This window comes from Cotesia glomerata, linkage group LG4 (genome assembly GCF_020080835.1).
Source record: "Cotesia glomerata isolate CgM1 linkage group LG4, MPM_Cglom_v2.3, whole genome shotgun sequence".
Taxonomy (NCBI): Eukaryota; Metazoa; Arthropoda; class Insecta; order Hymenoptera; family Braconidae; genus Cotesia; species Cotesia glomerata.
In genome coordinates this window covers 25,669,764-25,689,227 of record NC_058161.1, presented here as the reverse complement: position 1 = coordinate 25,689,227, position 19,464 = coordinate 25,669,764, and the positions used below count along the sequence as shown (strand labels likewise).

Here is a 19,464-nt window from a genome sequence, read left to right as displayed (position 1 = left end):
GACCTCAAAACGTCGAGATCTGATGAAAACTCGATTTTTGAAAAACGGGGTAAGACCAATAACTTCCCGATTTTTGAAAATCTTCGATTCTCTTAGCGGGAAGTTAAAAAATTATCAGTTAAAAATTTAGAATTAAAAGTTATAAAGTCTTGCAAAAAATAGTAATTGAAAAAGCAATTTAGAAAATAATTATGAAATAAAAATATTAAATAAACAAATTATAAAAAAATATATTTTTTATTAAAAGTTAAAAAATAATTCAGTCTCGGATTTTTAAATTTAAATATTTACGGATGGCGTTGAATTTAAAAAAATGGCGCGCGCAGCTGCGCTTTCACAACAGCCAGCATGGCAGTCAAGTCGGTGTCTCCTTCGTACTATTTGACATCTCCGCAATAAATAATAAATAATATACACAAACGCTCTGAACTAATAAAATTACTAAGTAAACAATTAATATTCACTGTACAAGCAAATATAAATTGAATTTAAAAAAATTAATTAAACATACAATCTACAGTTACTAATAAAAATGAATTGTTACAGTTTTATCAACTTCTCTATGGGCTCAGTCATCACCAGCAATTGATAACCGTCAAATTTTATTATTATTTCTCTTTAATTGAAAACTACATTATTTTTTATGATATCACAATATCATGGGTAAGTTTTCAATTAGATCACTATCAATATTATTATTTAAAATAGTTACATCTAAAAGTTCTTTATCAATAATTAAATAAAAAAATGAAATATTTTTTATGGTTAGTCACGCAACTATAAATTTATTTGGTAAATATTTACAGGTGGATTATTCAGTTATTTTCGTAATTTACTCGGCAGTCGTGAAATGAGAATTCTTATACTAGGTCTTGATGGTGCTGGTAAAACGACAATACTCTACAGGTACTTATTACAATCACAATTATTTAATGACCTAATTCAATTTACTGTAGAATAATATTTTTTTACTTAAATGTTATTCTAAACTTTTAAAAATAATAGAAGAAGTCTACATAAGACTGTTTATTAAATGAAAAATTTCTAAAATAACCGCAAAGTTATTTACCTCATGATTGAATCTTACTATTTCAAACGCGACTGATAATTATTTACAATCTCTGAACGTGATCAGTAAGATGCAAGTAGATATCAAACATCTGACAGCAAACAATAATTATTTAAATTCAAGCACTTGGAGTTTGGTCTCAGACTTGAGGGCTATTTTTCGAAGATTTTCATTCAACACAGCCTCTGACTTCTTTGTCCGTTGAATTCAATCAGAACAGACATGTTATTTATTATTTTATTTTTTCGACTTTGAGTTTGTGAAGTTGAAACAGTACCAGTTAATTAAATGTTTCTCTAATTTTTTGGTATAATTTTTTACTTTTTTAATTTTAAGAGTCGATTTTCGTTGATTTAACACTCGCGTTTATTTTTATGATTATAATGTCTGATTTTCAAACTTTGAAAAAGTTTTTAAAAATCGTAATTGATCTCTTCTTGCATCAAATAGTAAATTTGCATTTGGGAATGAAAAATTTTTTAATTAAAAATCAAGTGTTTTAAACTTAAAAAATATATCGTTCTGAAAAACCAATATGACTCTCATATTAAAATGTAAAAATACTTAATATATGATAAAAAAAATTTTTATCAATAAATTAATGTATATTTTTAAATTAATAATTGGAAAAGTACGAATTGCCGATTTGCTTGTTGATTTTTTTTTTTAATAATAATTATTTTCTAGTAGAGAATAATTTATTTCTCCGGAAATAAGTTTTCACATCTTACTTTTTTAAAAGCAACATAAATATCAAATTTTCAGAAATTTTTTAACTAAAAGGTCATTAATTTAAAAAAAATGAGAAAACTAGATAAATATTTTTTAATTGTCATATTATTTACAATTTTTCTTAATTATATTTTCAGACTTCAAGTTGGTGAGGTGGTGACAACAATACCAACAATTGGATTTAATGTTGAACAAGTAACTTACAAAAATCTTAAATTCCAAGTATGGGATCTTGGTGGTCAAACTAGCATACGGTAATTTTTTTTTAATTATTCCTGATCTAATATTTCTTCATTAAATTTCATGGTCTTAAATCAAATTTTGTTATCCAATATTCAATAAATTTAAAGAATTTTTTATTCTAGTTTATAATATTTTATTGAAATTGCTAAGACACTAATTATTTTTTTCAAATAAAAATATAATTATCACTAGAAAAAAGATTTAAAAATTTTTCTTATAAAAATAGATACGATAAAAAAACTCAATGCTGGAACAATATTATTAAAAATTTAACTATCTATCCATGTAGATAAAATTATTTTTATTCAAATCCAATATAATTTATTTCCAAGGTGTTATCCATATCCTTTAGTAAAAAGTTGATGTGACGTTTTCATTGTTGTCGCTTTTCGTTGCCATGATAATCGTTGCTATGGTAACCGTTGCCATAGTAACCGTTGCTATGGTTATTGTCGCCATAGTAACCGTTGCTATGGCGAATTTTTTCCATGAAAATAATCATAACTTTTATTAAAAAGTTGATGTGACGTTTTTATTGTTGTCGCTTTTTGTCGCTATGGTGACTTTTTTTTGGCAATGGTTATCATAGCAACGGTTACCATAGCAACGGTTATCATGGCAACGAGTAAATATTAATGAGTAAAATTTGTAAAAATATTGATTAATTAAATTGTCGATAATAAACATTTTGACATTAATCTCAGACTCATAATTCATCATGTCAATGTTGTCAATTTTGCTTTTATTTTTAATTTTCTCCACATTTATTATATAATATAAAATCTAAATAGGTTAAAAAATCATTGGTATGAAAATTAATTTTTTTTTCTGCTACGAAAATTAAAAATATTCCATCACCGGAACAATCAATTAACTTATCTTGAATTAAGTAACAATGATAGTTTTAATCTCTCTAATATTATAATTTTCACAAAAAAAAAAACTTATCTATCTAATATTTGTTCATAAATTTATTTTATCGTCTATAATTAATTTCAAATTATTTTTACAACTTTGTTAAATTTTAAGGAAGTTCATGCTCTACGCTAGAGTCAAATAAGTACTAACTTTTTATAAAATTTATTATTGGTATCTTCAGAAAATTCTTAGGGCCAGTTTTTCAATCCAGGATAAAATTTTATCCAATGATAAAATATATCTATATATTTCATATATATAAATATACTGGCAATAATAATTTTATCCTGGATAAAATTTTATCTTGGATTGAAAAACTGGCTCTTAAAGTATATCAATAATCTTACAATAATTTATATTTTTTTTTTATTTTCCTGAAATATTTTTTAGGCATCTATTTCAAAAAATCAGTCAATATAAATAAGTCGTTGATATGAATTCCCTCTTTATTGTTCATTAAATTTGACAAATCTGTCATTTCTATCCATCTAATCAGCTGTATTCAGGTGCTTGTTGTCAGTACGTCGAAAAATGAACTAAAATAATTTTAATTACACTAAGTAAAATAATAAATAATTAATTTTAACGTTCGTCAACACTATATTTTCGATGTATTTATATTAATTACATGAATCAGATAATTTTTTGAAACATTATTTATTAAGGAATCTATTCTAACAATGTAAATATTATGATTTTAAATTCAAAACAATGCTGATCTATCATAAGGTTTCATTTGAAAAATCTAACTGTTAGTCGCTAATTACTTTTTTAAATAAATTAAATACTTTTTTAAAAAAGAAAAATTTATATTTATTATCAAGTTTTATGCATGAACGTCCTTAATAAAATTAAAAGAAGATAGAATTATTGCTATAAGCGACAGTTTTTAGAAATTCACTTCTAACAAATTTCATATAATTTTTCATAAGACGAAATTTCTCCCTGAAGAGATGAAACTTTTTGACTGGTCATAGATAGATAGAAATATTTATTGATTTTGAAAACTAATTGAATATTTTATTTTAGGCCTTACTGGAGATGTTATTACTCAAACACAGACGCAGTAATATACGTCGTAGACTCAGCAGATAGAGATAGAATAGGAATATCCAAAGATGAACTGCTTTACATGCTCCGGGTAACTATAAATTTTTTATAAATAATAATAAATCCAAAGGAATTTATAATTGTAATAAATCGGGTTGATCAGACCACAAACGCAATATTGACAATTATTCCACACTTTATTGCTTTTTTTTTTTTATTTATTTTTTTTTTTTTTTTTTTCATTTCGTCGGACATCCCAACTTCTTCAGGCAATCTAAAAATACATACATCAAATAAATAAATTATTTCAATAAACCATGTCAAAATACAAATTGTCATATAAGTCTTAAATATATCATTACAATACATATAAATAATACACTATTCCATAAACAGATTATAAAATTCAAACACTTTTAATTACATAAAATTTGTTTAAAAAATTTTTTTAAAGTGTGAAATAATTGTCAACATTGCATTTGTGGCCTGATTAACCTGATTTGTTACAATTAATAATGACAAAAATAATAATGTCAATATTTATAAAAATATTAATAATTATCAGGAAGACGAATTACAAGGAGCAATCTTAGTAGTATTAGCAAATAAACAGGACATGCCAGGATGTCTGAGTGTCGCGGAAGTCCACCAGGCACTAGGATTAGACGCATTAAAAAATCGTACATTTCAAATTTTCAAAACATCAGCCAAAAAAGGCGAGGGTCTGGACCAGGCCATGGACTGGCTGGCAAATGCACTGCAGAGTCGAAAATAATTTTTATTTAAATATTATTAATAATTATTATTTATTACACTATAAAATATTATTATATTTCCAATTTATTATTAATTATTAATTTATAATTAATGATTAATAATAAACAACAGTATGAATGTGGATGTTTTTAAATGCTTTTAAAAAAAACGGCTAAATTTATCTCTTTATTTTCGCTCTTACACGAATAAAGTGAGTGCGTGTGTGTAGATATAATTAGTTAATCAATTCATTATAAATAAAAAATTTTCACGGACAGAATATTTTTTTTTTTTTATAAAAATGTAATTAGTTTTTTATTATTAAAAATAATTTAATACAACAAATGTCGACCCAAGGTGGACCAAGAGGTTTTTTGTAATTCAAATTTTGCTAATTATTATTAAAGACAAAATTGATGGACTAATTCTTGAATCTTGATCATTGAATCACTGGTGAATATCCTTTTACCAATCAGGTACGCCGAATCTTTCAATCCGTTTTATTTGATTGTCTAAATCCATTTGTACTTTTTTTCTCATGTAGAAAATTGGACAATCACGACTGAAATAAAAAAAATTTATTAAAAATAAATGTAGAAAAGTAGAGTAAATGCATAAATCCATAAATGCATCAGTAGTTGACCGATTGATCTAGCAAATGACTGGTCAATTAATATTAATTATTTGTTTCTAGCAACCTGTAGTCACTATACAGGAAAAAAGGTTCACTTGAGCCAAGAAAATATTTTTTTCATTCAATATCTATAATTGCATGATAAAATAATATTAAATGGGTATAAAATTTTTAAGAGAAAAATTTTCTCAAGGTGAGAAAATTTTTTTCTCAGCTGAAGTAAGTCGCGCTGCTTCCCTAAAGTATCTAAAAATCTTGATCAAATATAAAAATTTTTTGTATCAAGTATTTATGATAATTTGAATTAAGAAAAAATTACTTCCACCAAGAATAGAATTTAAAGAAAAATTTTTACTTCGGCCAACACAACTTCGGTCTTCCTTCAGGCACCCAAAAATTTTCTTGAGCCAAGAATTTTGTTCTCCAGTCAAGAAATTTTTCTTTCTGTGTATATGACTGTCGAGATTTACGGGTTATGAATAAGAAAACTTTGGCTTAATGATTTTTTGATATTTATAATCACAATCAGATTATACATGGCTTGGGTACTTTTGAAATAAATTTTAAAAATAATAACGCTATGACAGGATCAATTACAAATAATTTAATGGTCAAATGTGACGGAAAATAGTATATTACACCCCTAGGGAAGTAAAGTAAGAAATGTCTTACTCGGCTTCGCCTCGGCCAACAATTACATGTGATCTGAGGCTTTCTTATTTACTTCCCGAGGAGTGTATACTATTTTTTTTCTTGACGGAGGCGTAAAGCGGCAACTTCGTTTAGCGCAGCGGGGCTGAAGTTGCCGCTTTACGCCCGGAGGGGAAAAAAATTTATAGAATCAACAAACTATTCTACACTCCTCCAAAAACTTAACATAAAAAATTAACTACCGCTGAAAAATATATAAAACTATGAAATAGTACTAATTCTTCTCAAGACCTTTTTAATGATACCAAATTTATAAAAATTCCTTTGAAAATAATAATATGCTCTTCACAAAATTTTTCTTACTCTCTCAATTAATAAAATCATGAATGACTATCGCTGATAAAAATGTCAAAACTAATTTACGATAAAAATAAACCTGTTACAAAATTTTTCTTAGTCTTTCAACTCTCATCACAGGGAGGTAGTTACAAACTTAATAAATTACAATTTAAAAAACTAAAAAAACACGCTTCAATGGTAAATCGAACTAAAAAGTAAAAAATAAATAACAATATAAAAAACTAAAAAACCCAACTAAAGAAAAGAAAATAATTTTCAATAAGTTTAAAATAAAAATTGAGTGATTAACAAATAAATTCATTTTATTGTAAAAAAGCATGGGGTACTTTTCAAGATATTTTAATGATGACTCAACATTTACGAATATTTGCCAATAAAATATTTATAACACTTGATATCAAGCATTCTACGCTTTTTTACAATAAAATAAATTTTTTCGTTAATTATTTTAATTTTAATTTAAACTTATTAAAAATTATTTCCTACCTTTTATAGGGCTTCACACGAGACGAGAGTAGGCGAGAGTACTAAAAATCTCGTCTCGGTCTCGTAAATTCCGAAAAAATTAAGTCTCGTTCAAGTCTCGGTCTCGTCTCGTTATTAGTTGTCTCGTCTCGTCTCGGTCTCGTCTCGTTACCAGTTGTCTCGTCTTGTCTCGTTTAGTTCTAAATATTAAGAACAAATATCATATTCACTTATTCACTTATTTCATCTTCACTTTCATTAGATCTTTGCCTCTTATTTGGGTTATTATCACTAACAATCACACTTGTTAACATTTTACTGTATCTGAAATCGGAAAAACTGATGAGTTTTTGTAAAACTGATGAACAACTCTAGAGAATTTCTCTGATCCACATAATATTGTCAATATAAAAAATTTTTCGTCACGCAGTTTAGCATAAATTTTATCTTTACGGAATACTTGAAACATTTTTTTTGCATCTAACATAAGTTTGTTACTAAATACTTGAGTATTTGACCAGTTCTATTATATATACTCCCACAGATGTATACAATAACTGTTCATATCTTTACTACAAGAAGTATAGGAAAAAATAAAAAATTTCTCCAGATGTCCAAATAGAGACTAAATTTTCAAAACATCGCTATAGAGGCAATAAAAGTTGTCCGTTAAGTACTGAATTTATTATGAGATTAGTTTTTATAATAGTAAATTTTATTTTTCTCGAAAAATAACGTTAATTATCGCAAATTTGTAACAAATATAATAATTAATATTCTTTTGAAATATTATATAGACAAATCACATTGGTGATCATAATGGAAACTCTTTATATTTAATTGTTTTATATAGGTGTTGAAAAAGGACGAGTCAAATATAAAAAAAGTTTACTGTATGTCTGTAGTAAATAAGAGGATCTTCCAGGTGGAAAATTTCGAGTAAAAAAAAACCCCTCAATAGTACACACATCTATGACTCTCTCGCTTGTAGACACATACACAAGCGAGTGTATAAGTGAACCCATTGATCTTTTAAAAGGAATCATTCAAATCTAAAATGTAAAAATCTGCAAAAATAAGTATTTATGAAAAGTAATACTGATAAGTAACTATTAGAAGAGTTAACAAGTTGAAGTAAAAATATGAAAAAATCATACTCGGCTAAGGATGCCATGATGTTTTGAATTGACAAACTACGATATAGAATATAAATATTAATACATATACTCAAAAAATTACAGTTTCAACTTTGAGTTTTCTTCTTAAAGTTACAATAAACTATTTCACAGATGGTCACCAGATTTTATACCTTGTAAAATTTATTGTTATCTTTGTGGATTTTTTCTAATTTTTTTAATAAAACCTTCATAAAAAAAATTTTACGAGACCAATAATGAGACTCTCGGGTTGCGCTATATGTGGTCTCGGTATCGCCCATAACATTTTCAAAAACGTCTCGTCTCGTCTCTTCTCGCTTTTCCGAGACGAGACGAGAAAAATCTCGCTCTCGTGTGAAGCCCTAACCTTTTAGGTAGATTTTCTATTAAGGTAGTGTCGTGGTTAAGGCATACCGTCAGAAAATTCTAAATTTTTGTATTCTTATTAAGGACATGATACAATTACCCTCAAAATTCGAAGTCGATTGACCATCTATAACCCGGGATGAACTCAATTAAAAATTGCATATTTAACATTAATTGCATACGCTCTCTGCAGTTCTGTACCAGTTTTTTAGTTATAAAAAAAAACTAACTGTCAAAAACTTTAAAAAAACTGACAATTTTTTAGTGTATTTGTTGAGTTAAAAAAAAAATTTTTGACCGTCTAATTATTGATAAATAACGGATTAAAGTTAAACTATTTATAAAAAAGTATATATCTACGAAGTCGGACAAAAATACTGTATGGGTTACGTTTCCACGGGTACATTCTTGCGTAAAAATTATGGATTACTTAGCTACAAGCTCATATACTTTTGCGGCGCGTATAATCTCTAATTTTTTAACAATATTGTATCATGACAACTACCTTAAAGCATATGTTTGAATTATTTATTACAAATAAATGATTTATTAAACATAAAATATTAAAAAAAAAAAAAAATCATAAAATTCTCCTATAACTCACCTGGTACACAAAACTTCCTGATGAAGACTACCCTGGCATCTCTGGCACTCAGTCCACAGCCTGCAGAACTTTTCCTCTAGTTTTCTACCCGCAAGCAACTCAGTCTGATACAAGTCGGTCTCCTTGGCCTCACAGTACTTACAAACCGCCATCTTCTCTCTATCCGCGGGGAGGACACTCTTGCAGCCAATACACGCGGCCTTCTTCTTGGTAAAAGCCGCCAGTGCTCCAACCTTCGAAGTGACCACAGACCTAGTCCTGGTATGCTCACCCTTGAGTAACAAACTCTCAGCCTTGTCTCCCAAGATCGGCTCAAAAATCCTGACCAAGGGCTTCGACAGCTGGTTCTCCAAGTAATAATTAACATCTAATGGAATGTTATTCTCTAGAACATAAATAGGATCCTCTGCCCTCATGTAGGCTGGGGTACCCTTAGCAGCACTCGTGAAAACATAAGGCACTCTATCACCCAACTTCGGCGCCGTACCCGCGTCTCTCTTCTTCATCCTGGCAGCTAGCTCTACGTGAGCCTGCCTCGCGGTGTAATCAGTCTTGGTCAATTCCTTAGTGACTACCAATTGCGAAATATCTATTTTGTTGCACAGCAGGTCGCTGATCACCTGCTTCGCGTAGTCCAGCGCTTCCTCCGGGTTCCTCTCAATCAGCAAAATCTTAAGACATGTGTTCATCATATTCGCTACCAGAGGACAGTTGTCTCGCCGAACGGTTTCTAAGCCCTTACAGTCCATCTTGTCGTACTTTTCCACCTTGGTCCAGTACAACCCCGCGTACCTCTTCTTATTGATCAACAAGTACGGAAAGTAGACCTTCTCAAACTCAAGCTTTATCGGCTTGATGAACTTCCCGGTAACAAAGTCCGCAGCTTCTTGACCTAACCTCATGGCCTCTTCAATCTTCTTGGTTCCAAACTTAACCATTACCGAATCAGTGTCTCCGTAAATGACTTTCGCGTCATGCTCATATCCATTCGCGATTCGGTACTGCTCCTCCACTTGCTGCTTGGTGAAGTCAATCATCTGCCGACCAAACGCGGTGACACTAGCGGAGATTTCTAGGCAAGGAAGCTTTCCAACTTGGGCTCCAGTAAATCCGTAGACAGAATTAGCAGAGACTTTCAGCGCATATTGTCTTCCATCAAGAACCTTCTGCTTAAGAGGATCTGTTTCTTTCTTCAGCTCAGCCTTGGCTTTCTTACGCGCCTGAAGCAGATGCTCCAAAATTTCCGGGAGGATTCCTTTACGCAGGTTGCTTTTCACGAATATAGAATTCGACGGAGTCCGTGTAATATCTTCATCGCTGATAGAAAGCTTATTCTTGGCACCCTGGGACAACAGAGTAGTGTAGCACAAATTGTGCGCCATTATAATACTGGGATACAGAGAACTGAAATCAAGAGTCGCTATTGGGTCACTGTAGTACCCGCGTTTTGGTTCCAATACAGTGGCACCATCAAACTGTTCCTCGCTAATAGCACCAGTATGGACTGGCATCAAGTAGTCGTGCTCGCGCGTCTTGCGGAGCAACTGGGATACTACTTTTATCTGTTGGCCGCGAGTGAGCAAACTGGGCAATGTCACACCAGTAACACGCGCCATTTCCATATAAATAATAATACACATTAGTTTGTCCAGGAGACGCAGTGGGAGATAAGCATCCTTTAAGCAGTAAACTGCCAACCGACGGCGTGTCTGCGCATCGCCATTTTGTAGATCAGTTATTATGCTGTGGTGGACATCTTCTTTCTGCTCTTGCAGAAAATGGTAACTAACCGCGTTCAGGGTGTAGGATCTGAGCTTGTAGTCGCGAACTAGAACCAGAAGTAAGTCGAAAGGTACGCGACCTTCGAAGTTTATGTACTTGTTTTCACGACGGCCCATCTGTTTGTTTTGGAGGACCGTATCCTTGATCACAGACTTCTTATCCTTGATTCTCCCCAGGAAACAGAAGTTATTGACTTTGAGGTGGTTGGCGCGATTTATCAGGTAGGGAAAGTCGAAGTTGTTTATGTTATACCCGGTGAAGATATCAGGGTCAGCTACGCGGACAAACTCGGCCCATTTTTGCAGCATCAGGTTCTCAGTAGTGAAACTGAGAACCTGGCATCCTACTATAGGGGCGCAAGTGTCTAGAGTGAAGATGTTCCGGAGGAAGGGTTCAGGTTCGCCCTGACGGATTATCATATTCGCGATCTGGATCACTGGGTCGTGGTTAGCCTCGGGGAATATTCCCTTACGGCCTGCACACTCGATATCGAAGCTCATGATTCTGATGGGGGCAACTTTGGACCACTCGCCTTCGGGAGCGTGAGCGATGAACTCGTCCCAGGCAATGTCAGCCTCGATCTGGCAGCGGGTGATCCTAGGCAGATTGTGCTCATGCTTGGTGCGTTGGCGCCATTTCCCCGGGGGTAACTCGATCCAAGAACACCCGACGACGCCGGTATCGACCATGAAGCGGATGTCGAAGTCGATGTTGCTTTCAAAGGCGCGGTACTCGTGGGTAAATGTGGGGTAAACTACTTCCCGCTCCAGGACCCGTTTACAAGCGGCGACCAGCCGGGGAACCGCCAGGGTGATTTTGAGGAAGGGGCTAAAGTCGGGTCCGGCGTATCCGTAGACGTTTCTCTTCTGGACTAAGGACACAGCAAGCACGATCTCGACTATGTTCTCTGGGTTACTACGCATATCCTTCCTTAGAGCAGTATCCAACGCATCGCGGAAAGGACGGCAGTTCTGATTGGTGAACTTTGGGGGTGCTGACACATAGAGGTAAGGACAGAAACCGTGGACATGACAGCACACAGAATTACCCGACATGGTCACTCCAAACATACGAATTATGGGAATAGAACCTCCTCTGCTTCCGGGCATTCCATTAATGGGCTTCCCAATGTAGTGGTCCACTTCGATTTGTTGGAAGATTAGGGCATCCTTGCTCGGGTCTAGTTCGGGAACTGGCGGACGCGCCCATTTTAAAGATGGGCTCTCGTCTACGGGACCCTGAAAGCAATTTTGGAGGTTAGGTGAGGGCTTTCGGGGTTAGATATTTAGGGAAGCTTGGGGTGTGGAAATCAAAGATGGAGTTAGTAGCATTTTGTGACAATTTATGAGATTATAGATATGGTGCCATGCTGAACCCTAAAATGGTATTTGCAACATCCACAAATTTGGTAAATTTACAAGTTTTGGATTTTATTCAAGTAAGATAGCCATTGTGACGAATAAAAAAAATTATTTTTTAAAGATAAAATTTTAGATCAAAACATAAAATTTTCTGAGTTATAATCACTTTAGTGAGAGCAGGTAGACCGACCGTTTTCACTCAGCGCTCCGACGAAAATGTCGAATCTGCTGAAATACGAATTGAAAATAAAAAGATTAAAAAAGTCAGGGACATCAATAGAGATAAGGAGGAAGAACTTTCATAAGGCCCAGGACTCGATAGTTTAATTTAAGTATAAAAATTTCATGAGATACATGATTTTGGAGTAACGTAAGGTAAAATAGGGGGCATTCCATGCGAAATGGGAAAATGACTAAGATTTTAAAATTTCTCTAGTTATCATGAATAATTTCTCTAGTTAATTCTAATTTAGTCTTAATTTATTATTAAAAGTCTATATTTTACGAATTTGTAAAGAAATTTTTTTTTAATCAATAAGAAAATCGATTTTTCTCTCCTAGTAACTTTTCAGTCGTACTAAATGGTATCCGGGCCAAATGCTGTTTAAGTCGGTAACACGTTTTTTAAATCATCTTATCAATTCCAGCTAGTGATTCATTGTATTTAAGAAGAATAATTAAATAAAGAAAATAATTATGTTTGATTCAAACGAAAAGATACGTTAGTTTTTGTATAATTCGTATTTGAACATAAGCTCATCACATGTCCCACCAGTCACGCAAAAAGATAGAAAAGTGGTTTTCCCAACCTCAAATCTGAATTGTTCAATTTTTTTTCTTTGTAGAAGTAACAATAAACATGTTAAAAATGATTTAAACTTCTTATAATTGTCAAAAAATCCAAAATATAGTTTTGAAAATCATTTAAAATATGTCCCACCAGTCACATGTGACTGGTGGGACACTGGCTTCTAGTCAATGCATGATAAAATTTAGTTAAAGTACTGAAATTTATAGCTTTATTTCTCTTAGTGATCTTCAGTTAAATGATGAAATTTTTTTTTCAACCGAAATAATCACTAATTTGGCGATTTTTCTCGCAAGCTATCCTCTCAATTATCCTGTTACGTGCGAATGTGGAACGCTTCACGTAATACTTGCCGTAACTCTTATTCTTTCCCGCTTCACAACATTATTTAATTTTAAAAATGTGGAATGCTTCACGATTTTGCATGTCATCCTTATTTATGAATCTTCTCCTATTCTCACTTTATTTCTTGTATATTTTTCTGAGTACATACATATTTACTATTCTCCTAAGATTCATAACCCGACGAAAACAGGATAAAAAACGGACGAATTTTAAGAGCAAATTAACTTTGTGTTTGTTATTATCTAACATATTTATTATTATAGTTTTAGGAACAAATTTTTTTATGTTCGTTATTAATTAACACCTAAGTTTATCAATAACGTGTTGGCAGCATGCTAAATCCTTTATTTGTGTTTTTTAATTAGTTTTTTTCTAATTATCCTAAATAATTTTTAATTAAATATATAAACAATAATGTTTCTAAGGTTGAAATAATATAAAAGTCTTTTTAATAAACAACTTGATGTAGAAATTTGGTACTTGTCCCACCAGTCACAATAAAAAACAATCTTTTCAATTGTTTCTACGTAGGTAATCAGTCTAATTCTTTATAATATTGAATGTTTGTAGGATAAATTTTGTATTGAGAAAGAAATATTTTTTAAAAGTTTAGTGGTCGAACTGAAATTCGACTTTAAGTATACTGCGGTAAGAGAGAAAGATTTCTCGAAGTCCCACCAGTCAAACGATAATTACGAGAAACTTAAAAAGTAATTGAGGTTTTTGACGAAGGGATGTTGTTAATTAGTTATTTTTCTATATTATAAGATACATTTTACGATAGTATACGTTTCAGTCACATAATTGTAGCTTATAATTGATGGAATTCTAGAGTCAAATGTCCCACCAGTCACTATGGAATGTCCCATAGACTAAAAACTTTAAACGCTTTTTTTTCAAAACGACTTTTTCAAACTGGTCGCATTGATAACTCAAACAAATATCAACCGATTTTCAAATTTTTTTTTTTATTTTGTTCGTCTTTATAGTTGCTAAGGTTGAAGGTAGATAATTTTGAAAATTTTAATTTAACTGAAAATTTAAGACATTAATCTTCAATGTACATTTGATTGGAAAAAAACCAATCTGATCCCAAAATTTCTTTATTTTTCCGGTCAAAAAAATTCTTCAAAATCAGCTATTTTTTGGGCTGTCACAGTGACTATCCTCCTTAGTGGCTCTTTAAATTATTAATATAAAATCAAAAGACTATCAACAGGAATTCGCAAAGAACAAAGATTATTTTTTTTTTAGTCTAATTTAAAATGATAATTTGAGTCAAAAATAATAATTTCTTAAAGTTACCACTTATTATCTCAATTTTTTTTTTTTTTATCTTAAATTACTCCAGCTTATTGCCATAAGTAATTAATTTATGAGTTTTTAATAATTCATATTCAATAAATCGTTTTGTCACTGAACTTAGTTACACCGAATAGTTGAATTCAACAATATATTATTTGTGTAATAAATATTTAATCTCTTGAAAAAAGAACTCAAGTTGTATGATTTTCAATGTTGATGCGACTACTGAATTTCGGACAATTGATCCGTAAAAAAGAATTATAAAATTTTTTATTCAAGTATTTTACAGAAATGATTGCGGTATGTTATTAATAATTATTATTAATAACTTATTATCGACTTTTTTCACCCTTATAAAGAATTTTCTCGTTTAGAATCGTCACGGATCCATTGTCTGTGGATCAGCTGTCTTGTAACCTTATCAATGTACACTGAGAAAACGGTTTGTTTGACTTAAATGCACAGATTTATTTGAAATGAATCAAAAATATTTATTTAATGTTAACAAATTTCTTTTATTTAAATATATATTACTTTGTATCAAATACTACTTCGTTTTGGTTTATTTAATTGAATCGACTCATTTATTTCATTCAAATAAAGATTTATTAACTATTAACAAATCTCGCTTCAAGTAAATTACGCTTGGTGAAGCTATTTTTGAATGTAAGAGTATTGTTTACATTTGACTTTTTTTTGTGACCAACCACTATTTCTTTTATATTTATTTTATTATAATATTAATTTACCTATTGATCTTAATTACAATAAAAAAATGATTCTAAAAATTTTTACTTATAATTTTTATTTTTTATTAATTTTAACATGTGAAATTTTTTAATTAAAATTTTTTCATAATAATTTTATTGTTATAAAAGTCGAAAAAATTTACAGATGTCTGTTAATTTATAATAATAAAGTTAGTCGACATTTTTTATTTTTTTATTTTGCTTAATGTGTTAAATTAGAACTAAATAATATTTTTTTTTAATTGCACTTACAGTTTTTCGAATTTTTTACAAATGAAATTAAAAAAAAAATTTTTTTGTAAAATTTTTTTCAATAAAAAAAATTCTAAAAATTTTCAGATGTCGGCTAACTTTATTGCCATTGTTCATTTCAGTATAATTAATAATTCCAAAAGAAGTGCCCATTTTACCCCAAACGTTCGATATGACCACTTTTACAACTTTCCGAACCTAAAACTAAAAATCATTGCTTTGAATATATTCAAACATACCATTTATTTATAGTTAACAAATCCAAATTGGTTGAAATATACGATTGTTAGCACAAAAGAAATATTTGTTAACTATAAACAAATCTGGATTTCATTCAAATATACTATAACTTTGTCTCAAATAAATAAATTTATTTGTATCAAATAAATATTTCTGGTGATATTTAAATAAGAGATTTATTTATAGTTAACGAGCCTCATTTCATTTAAATGAATTGTTTTCTCAGTGTATCTTGTGCATACTTTAATTTTTATTAGTGTATTTATTTCAGATACAACAGAAATCAGTGTTTTTTCCTAATACGGCTTAATGCTTTAATATTCATAATTGCAAAGAAAGATACGGTTTCTTTATAGAATGATTTTTAATAAAATATTTATTTGGGTCATTTAATTATAAGGAAGAAATATATTAATTTTAAAATCTAATGCTTAAAACTCATTACTTTAATAGTAGTTATCACCTTTGCGTTTAGCACAGCTAAAGATGTAAAAATTACATTAAACATTAATCGTTCTGTCAATATTTGTAGATAAGTAATAGATTTTTAAAAAACAGATAAAATACATTTTTTTAATTTTCTTTAAATTTGCTTAAACAAAAAGTATTTTTAGCCGTTTCAAGTTTTAAATGCGAACACGATTCAGGTAAAAATTTACTATGATTTAAAAGAATTTTATGAATTGCAAGCAGCAAGTTATACTCTTAATGATTTTCTAGCAGCATAATGACTGCAAAATTAAAAAAAAAATTAGTTACTAATACTAATAAATGATTTTGTCAATGATGCAAGCTAAAAAAAAATTTCTACGTGATCTGAAAACTGAGCATCAATAAATACTCGACTCACTTTATTTACTTGTTTATCATCAGAAGTACTAGGACCAAACTATAGAACAAAGTCATTATTATTACATAATAATAATAATAATAATACTAATAATAAATAATCGTATTGATAGTAGCGAATGTCAGACAATTTTTTTTATGTTATTAATTTCATAATAATTTAATGACTTGTTAACTTTTCAAAAATTGTCCGACGTCGGCTACAATCATACTCATGAATCATCAAACATTGTCATTGATATAGTTAAAAGGAAAAAATTGATACTGATATCAGCAAAAAGACTATTTTTCTAAACAATTCATACAAAGGCAATGTTTTAATACAATTTTATCAATAGTTTTATTAAATTTTAAAAATTGAAAATTGTTTGTTCAGTATTACTTAGAGTAATTTAAATTATAAAATTACAATTTAGTTTTACATTACTTATTACAAATGTTAGATCACAGATAGCATCAACAAAATATAATATGTATTAAAATATTGCGCATTTCATGTTTCTGGTTTTTAAGTTTTGATTTAATTTCCTTTATAATTTTTTGGTTAAAAAAAATCTGAAAATTGTCGTCTGCTAATTTTAGAACAGTAAAAAATTTCTCAACTTGAGTGTCATTAAATTTATAACCAATTTTATTTTAACGAGCGCAAATTATAAAAAAAAAAAAAAACTAGAAAAATTAACAAAAAAATAACAATTTTTTGTATTGGCTTTTTTAATGAAGAAATTTTTAGAAATTAAACTGAAAATTTGTACATTTAAAAAATATAAAAAATTCTTGGTATCAATTTTGTAAAAATTTTATCTCACTATTTTATAATTTTTCTAACAAAAAAAAAAATAACAATATAAATTCCACATGTAGAAGTTTTTAAAAATTATAAGTGTGTAATTTGAAAAATATTTTTTTTTTCCTGTATAAATTTGTTATAAAAATTCTAATTGTCAGATGTCTGCTAAAATCAGTATTATTTAAAAAAAAAAAAAAAAAACAACATTTTCAAGTGTATGCTGATTTCAGTATAGTAAAAAACTTTATTTTAATAAATTCAACAAATAATTAATAATAAAAATACCTCTTCATCAAAAAACTGACTGACATCACCAAAGTCCTCATCCATGTCATTCATTGTCGCCAACTCGGCGACAAAAGAACTGGGTAGCTCCTCATCATCATCGTCGTCGCTAATAAATAAATCAATCAAATTATTAAATTAATAATAGTTCAATAAACGAAAATGATTATAATTATGAGGCAAGTGATAGGTTAAAAATTAATGTGGATGATAAGCAATGAAAAATAAATAAAATCACTTACTTGAATTTTCCTTTTTTGGCAGGAGGTCTTGACGTTGACGCATTGCGTTTATTCATTGTGCATTTGCTTTGTTAATTTTATATTTTTACTTTATTAAATAGTTATTTTATGTTCAATACAAGTACGTATAAAATAGTGAGAATTGGACGCAACAAATGCTTGTTGTGGTTATGGGATATGGCGGGAAATTGGATACAGTGGGATTGAAAGATACAAAAGTTATTTAGCTTACCGGTAGAAGGTGGTTCATTTTTAAGAGCGCTGGCGTGTAATTACTATTATTATTTTTTTTTTATTTGGTCCTTGGTTTGGTTAGTAGTAATCCTTACTATCTTAGCATGGATTCAACACAAAATAATGCAGAAAGTGATTCTGAGAATACTCCACCAAAGAAAAAAATTCGCCTTAACACGCGACGACCACAGAAATTCCGCGACTGTTGGCTTTCTGAGAAAGACTTTGGAAAATGGCTAACTCGTGATGATCAAAATGCGTATAAAGCTAAATGTAAGTTATGTAATGTATCTATAACTGCAGAAATAGCTGTCATCAGGAATCATGCTAAGTCTCAAGTACATTTATCTAAATCGTCAATCTTATCTAATCAAACATCTATAAACCATCAATTCACTACTTCAAATCAGACTGTTGAACCCTATTGAAATAATCCCATAGATTCCAATAAAAAATAACTTTATTGGGGTCTAATGTGCTTTTGTCGCTGCAAATCCATATACATATCTATACAAATTTTCAAAGGGAAAAAACGGAAAGTTTAATGGAATTTATATGTCTCGAGAATTTCTATCTGGTTTTTAATGGAATTTGTATGCCGAGAGAATTTATATCTGGATTTACCAAGATGTACTAGAGCAAGTGGGTTCTATTAGAAAATCCAATAACATAGCGTAATGATAAAAAGTATTTTCTGGTGGAGTGTCCAGTTTTATGATAACTTTAGTTTAATATGTTTTTATCGGTAAATTAACTTTAAGAGTATCTTACGTCTACTTATATCAATCGGACTATCCCGAGTGGATTTTTATGTCAAGTCTATCGTTATACGACTGGATATACCTAGGTGTAGTTGTGGGCCTCTATATGAAAAACCAGTATTATACTACAATCACTTTTATGTCTTTTCATCTGTAAAATACAATTAAGACTGTCTTATAACTATGTGATATCGAATGGATTATTCAGATTGGACTTTTATTTCATGTTCAATGTTATGTATCTGGATATATTTGGATGTAGCTATAGGCCTTTATAGGAATATCCGATTTAAAAATAAGAATATTTTAAAGTATTTTTATCTGTAAATAACAATTAGAAGTACCTTAAAGCTTTATGAGATCGAATGGACTATTCATACTAAATTTTTATTCCAGGTTTAATGTTATATATTTGGATATACCCAAGTGTAGCTGTGGGCCTTTACAGGAATATTC

General features: G+C 29.8%; 2 protein-coding genes across 4 annotated transcripts; one reads left to right on the top strand and one right to left on the bottom strand.

The window, feature by feature from the left end:
- Positions 1-331: 331 nt before the first annotated feature.
- LOC123262698 (ADP-ribosylation factor-like protein 1) lies at positions 332-5,045 on the top strand. Of its 2 annotated transcripts, none has more exons than XM_044725041.1 (6): positions 332-445; positions 547-663; positions 807-906; positions 1,939-2,055; positions 3,992-4,103; positions 4,578-5,045. In XM_044725041.1, exons 2-6 carry the CDS (start codon positions 660-662, stop codon positions 4,785-4,787), a joined length of 543 nt encoding a protein of 180 aa, XP_044580976.1. In that variant the 5' UTR covers positions 332-445; positions 547-659; the 3' UTR covers positions 4,788-5,045. The 2 variants fall into 2 exon arrangements, with proteins under 2 accessions (XP_044580976.1, XP_044580977.1); XM_044725042.1 differs by having other exon boundaries at positions 339-465.
- Positions 5,046-5,069: 24 nt separating this feature from the next.
- LOC123262696 (DNA polymerase delta catalytic subunit) lies at positions 5,070-18,198 on the bottom strand. 2 transcript variants are annotated; one of them, XM_044725039.1, is made up of 5 exons: positions 18,014-18,198; positions 17,772-17,880; positions 16,698-16,736; positions 9,006-12,025; positions 5,070-5,330 (listed from the first exon to the last, which is right to left on the bottom strand). In XM_044725039.1, exons 1-5 carry the CDS (start codon positions 18,067-18,069, stop codon positions 5,234-5,236), a joined length of 3,321 nt encoding a protein of 1,106 aa, XP_044580974.1. In that variant the 5' UTR covers positions 18,070-18,198; the 3' UTR covers positions 5,070-5,233. The 2 variants fall into 2 exon arrangements, with proteins under 2 accessions (XP_044580974.1, XP_044580975.1); XM_044725040.1 differs by lacking the exon at positions 16,698-16,736 and having other exon boundaries at positions 18,014-18,197.
- Positions 18,199-19,464: the final 1,266 nt, after the last annotated feature.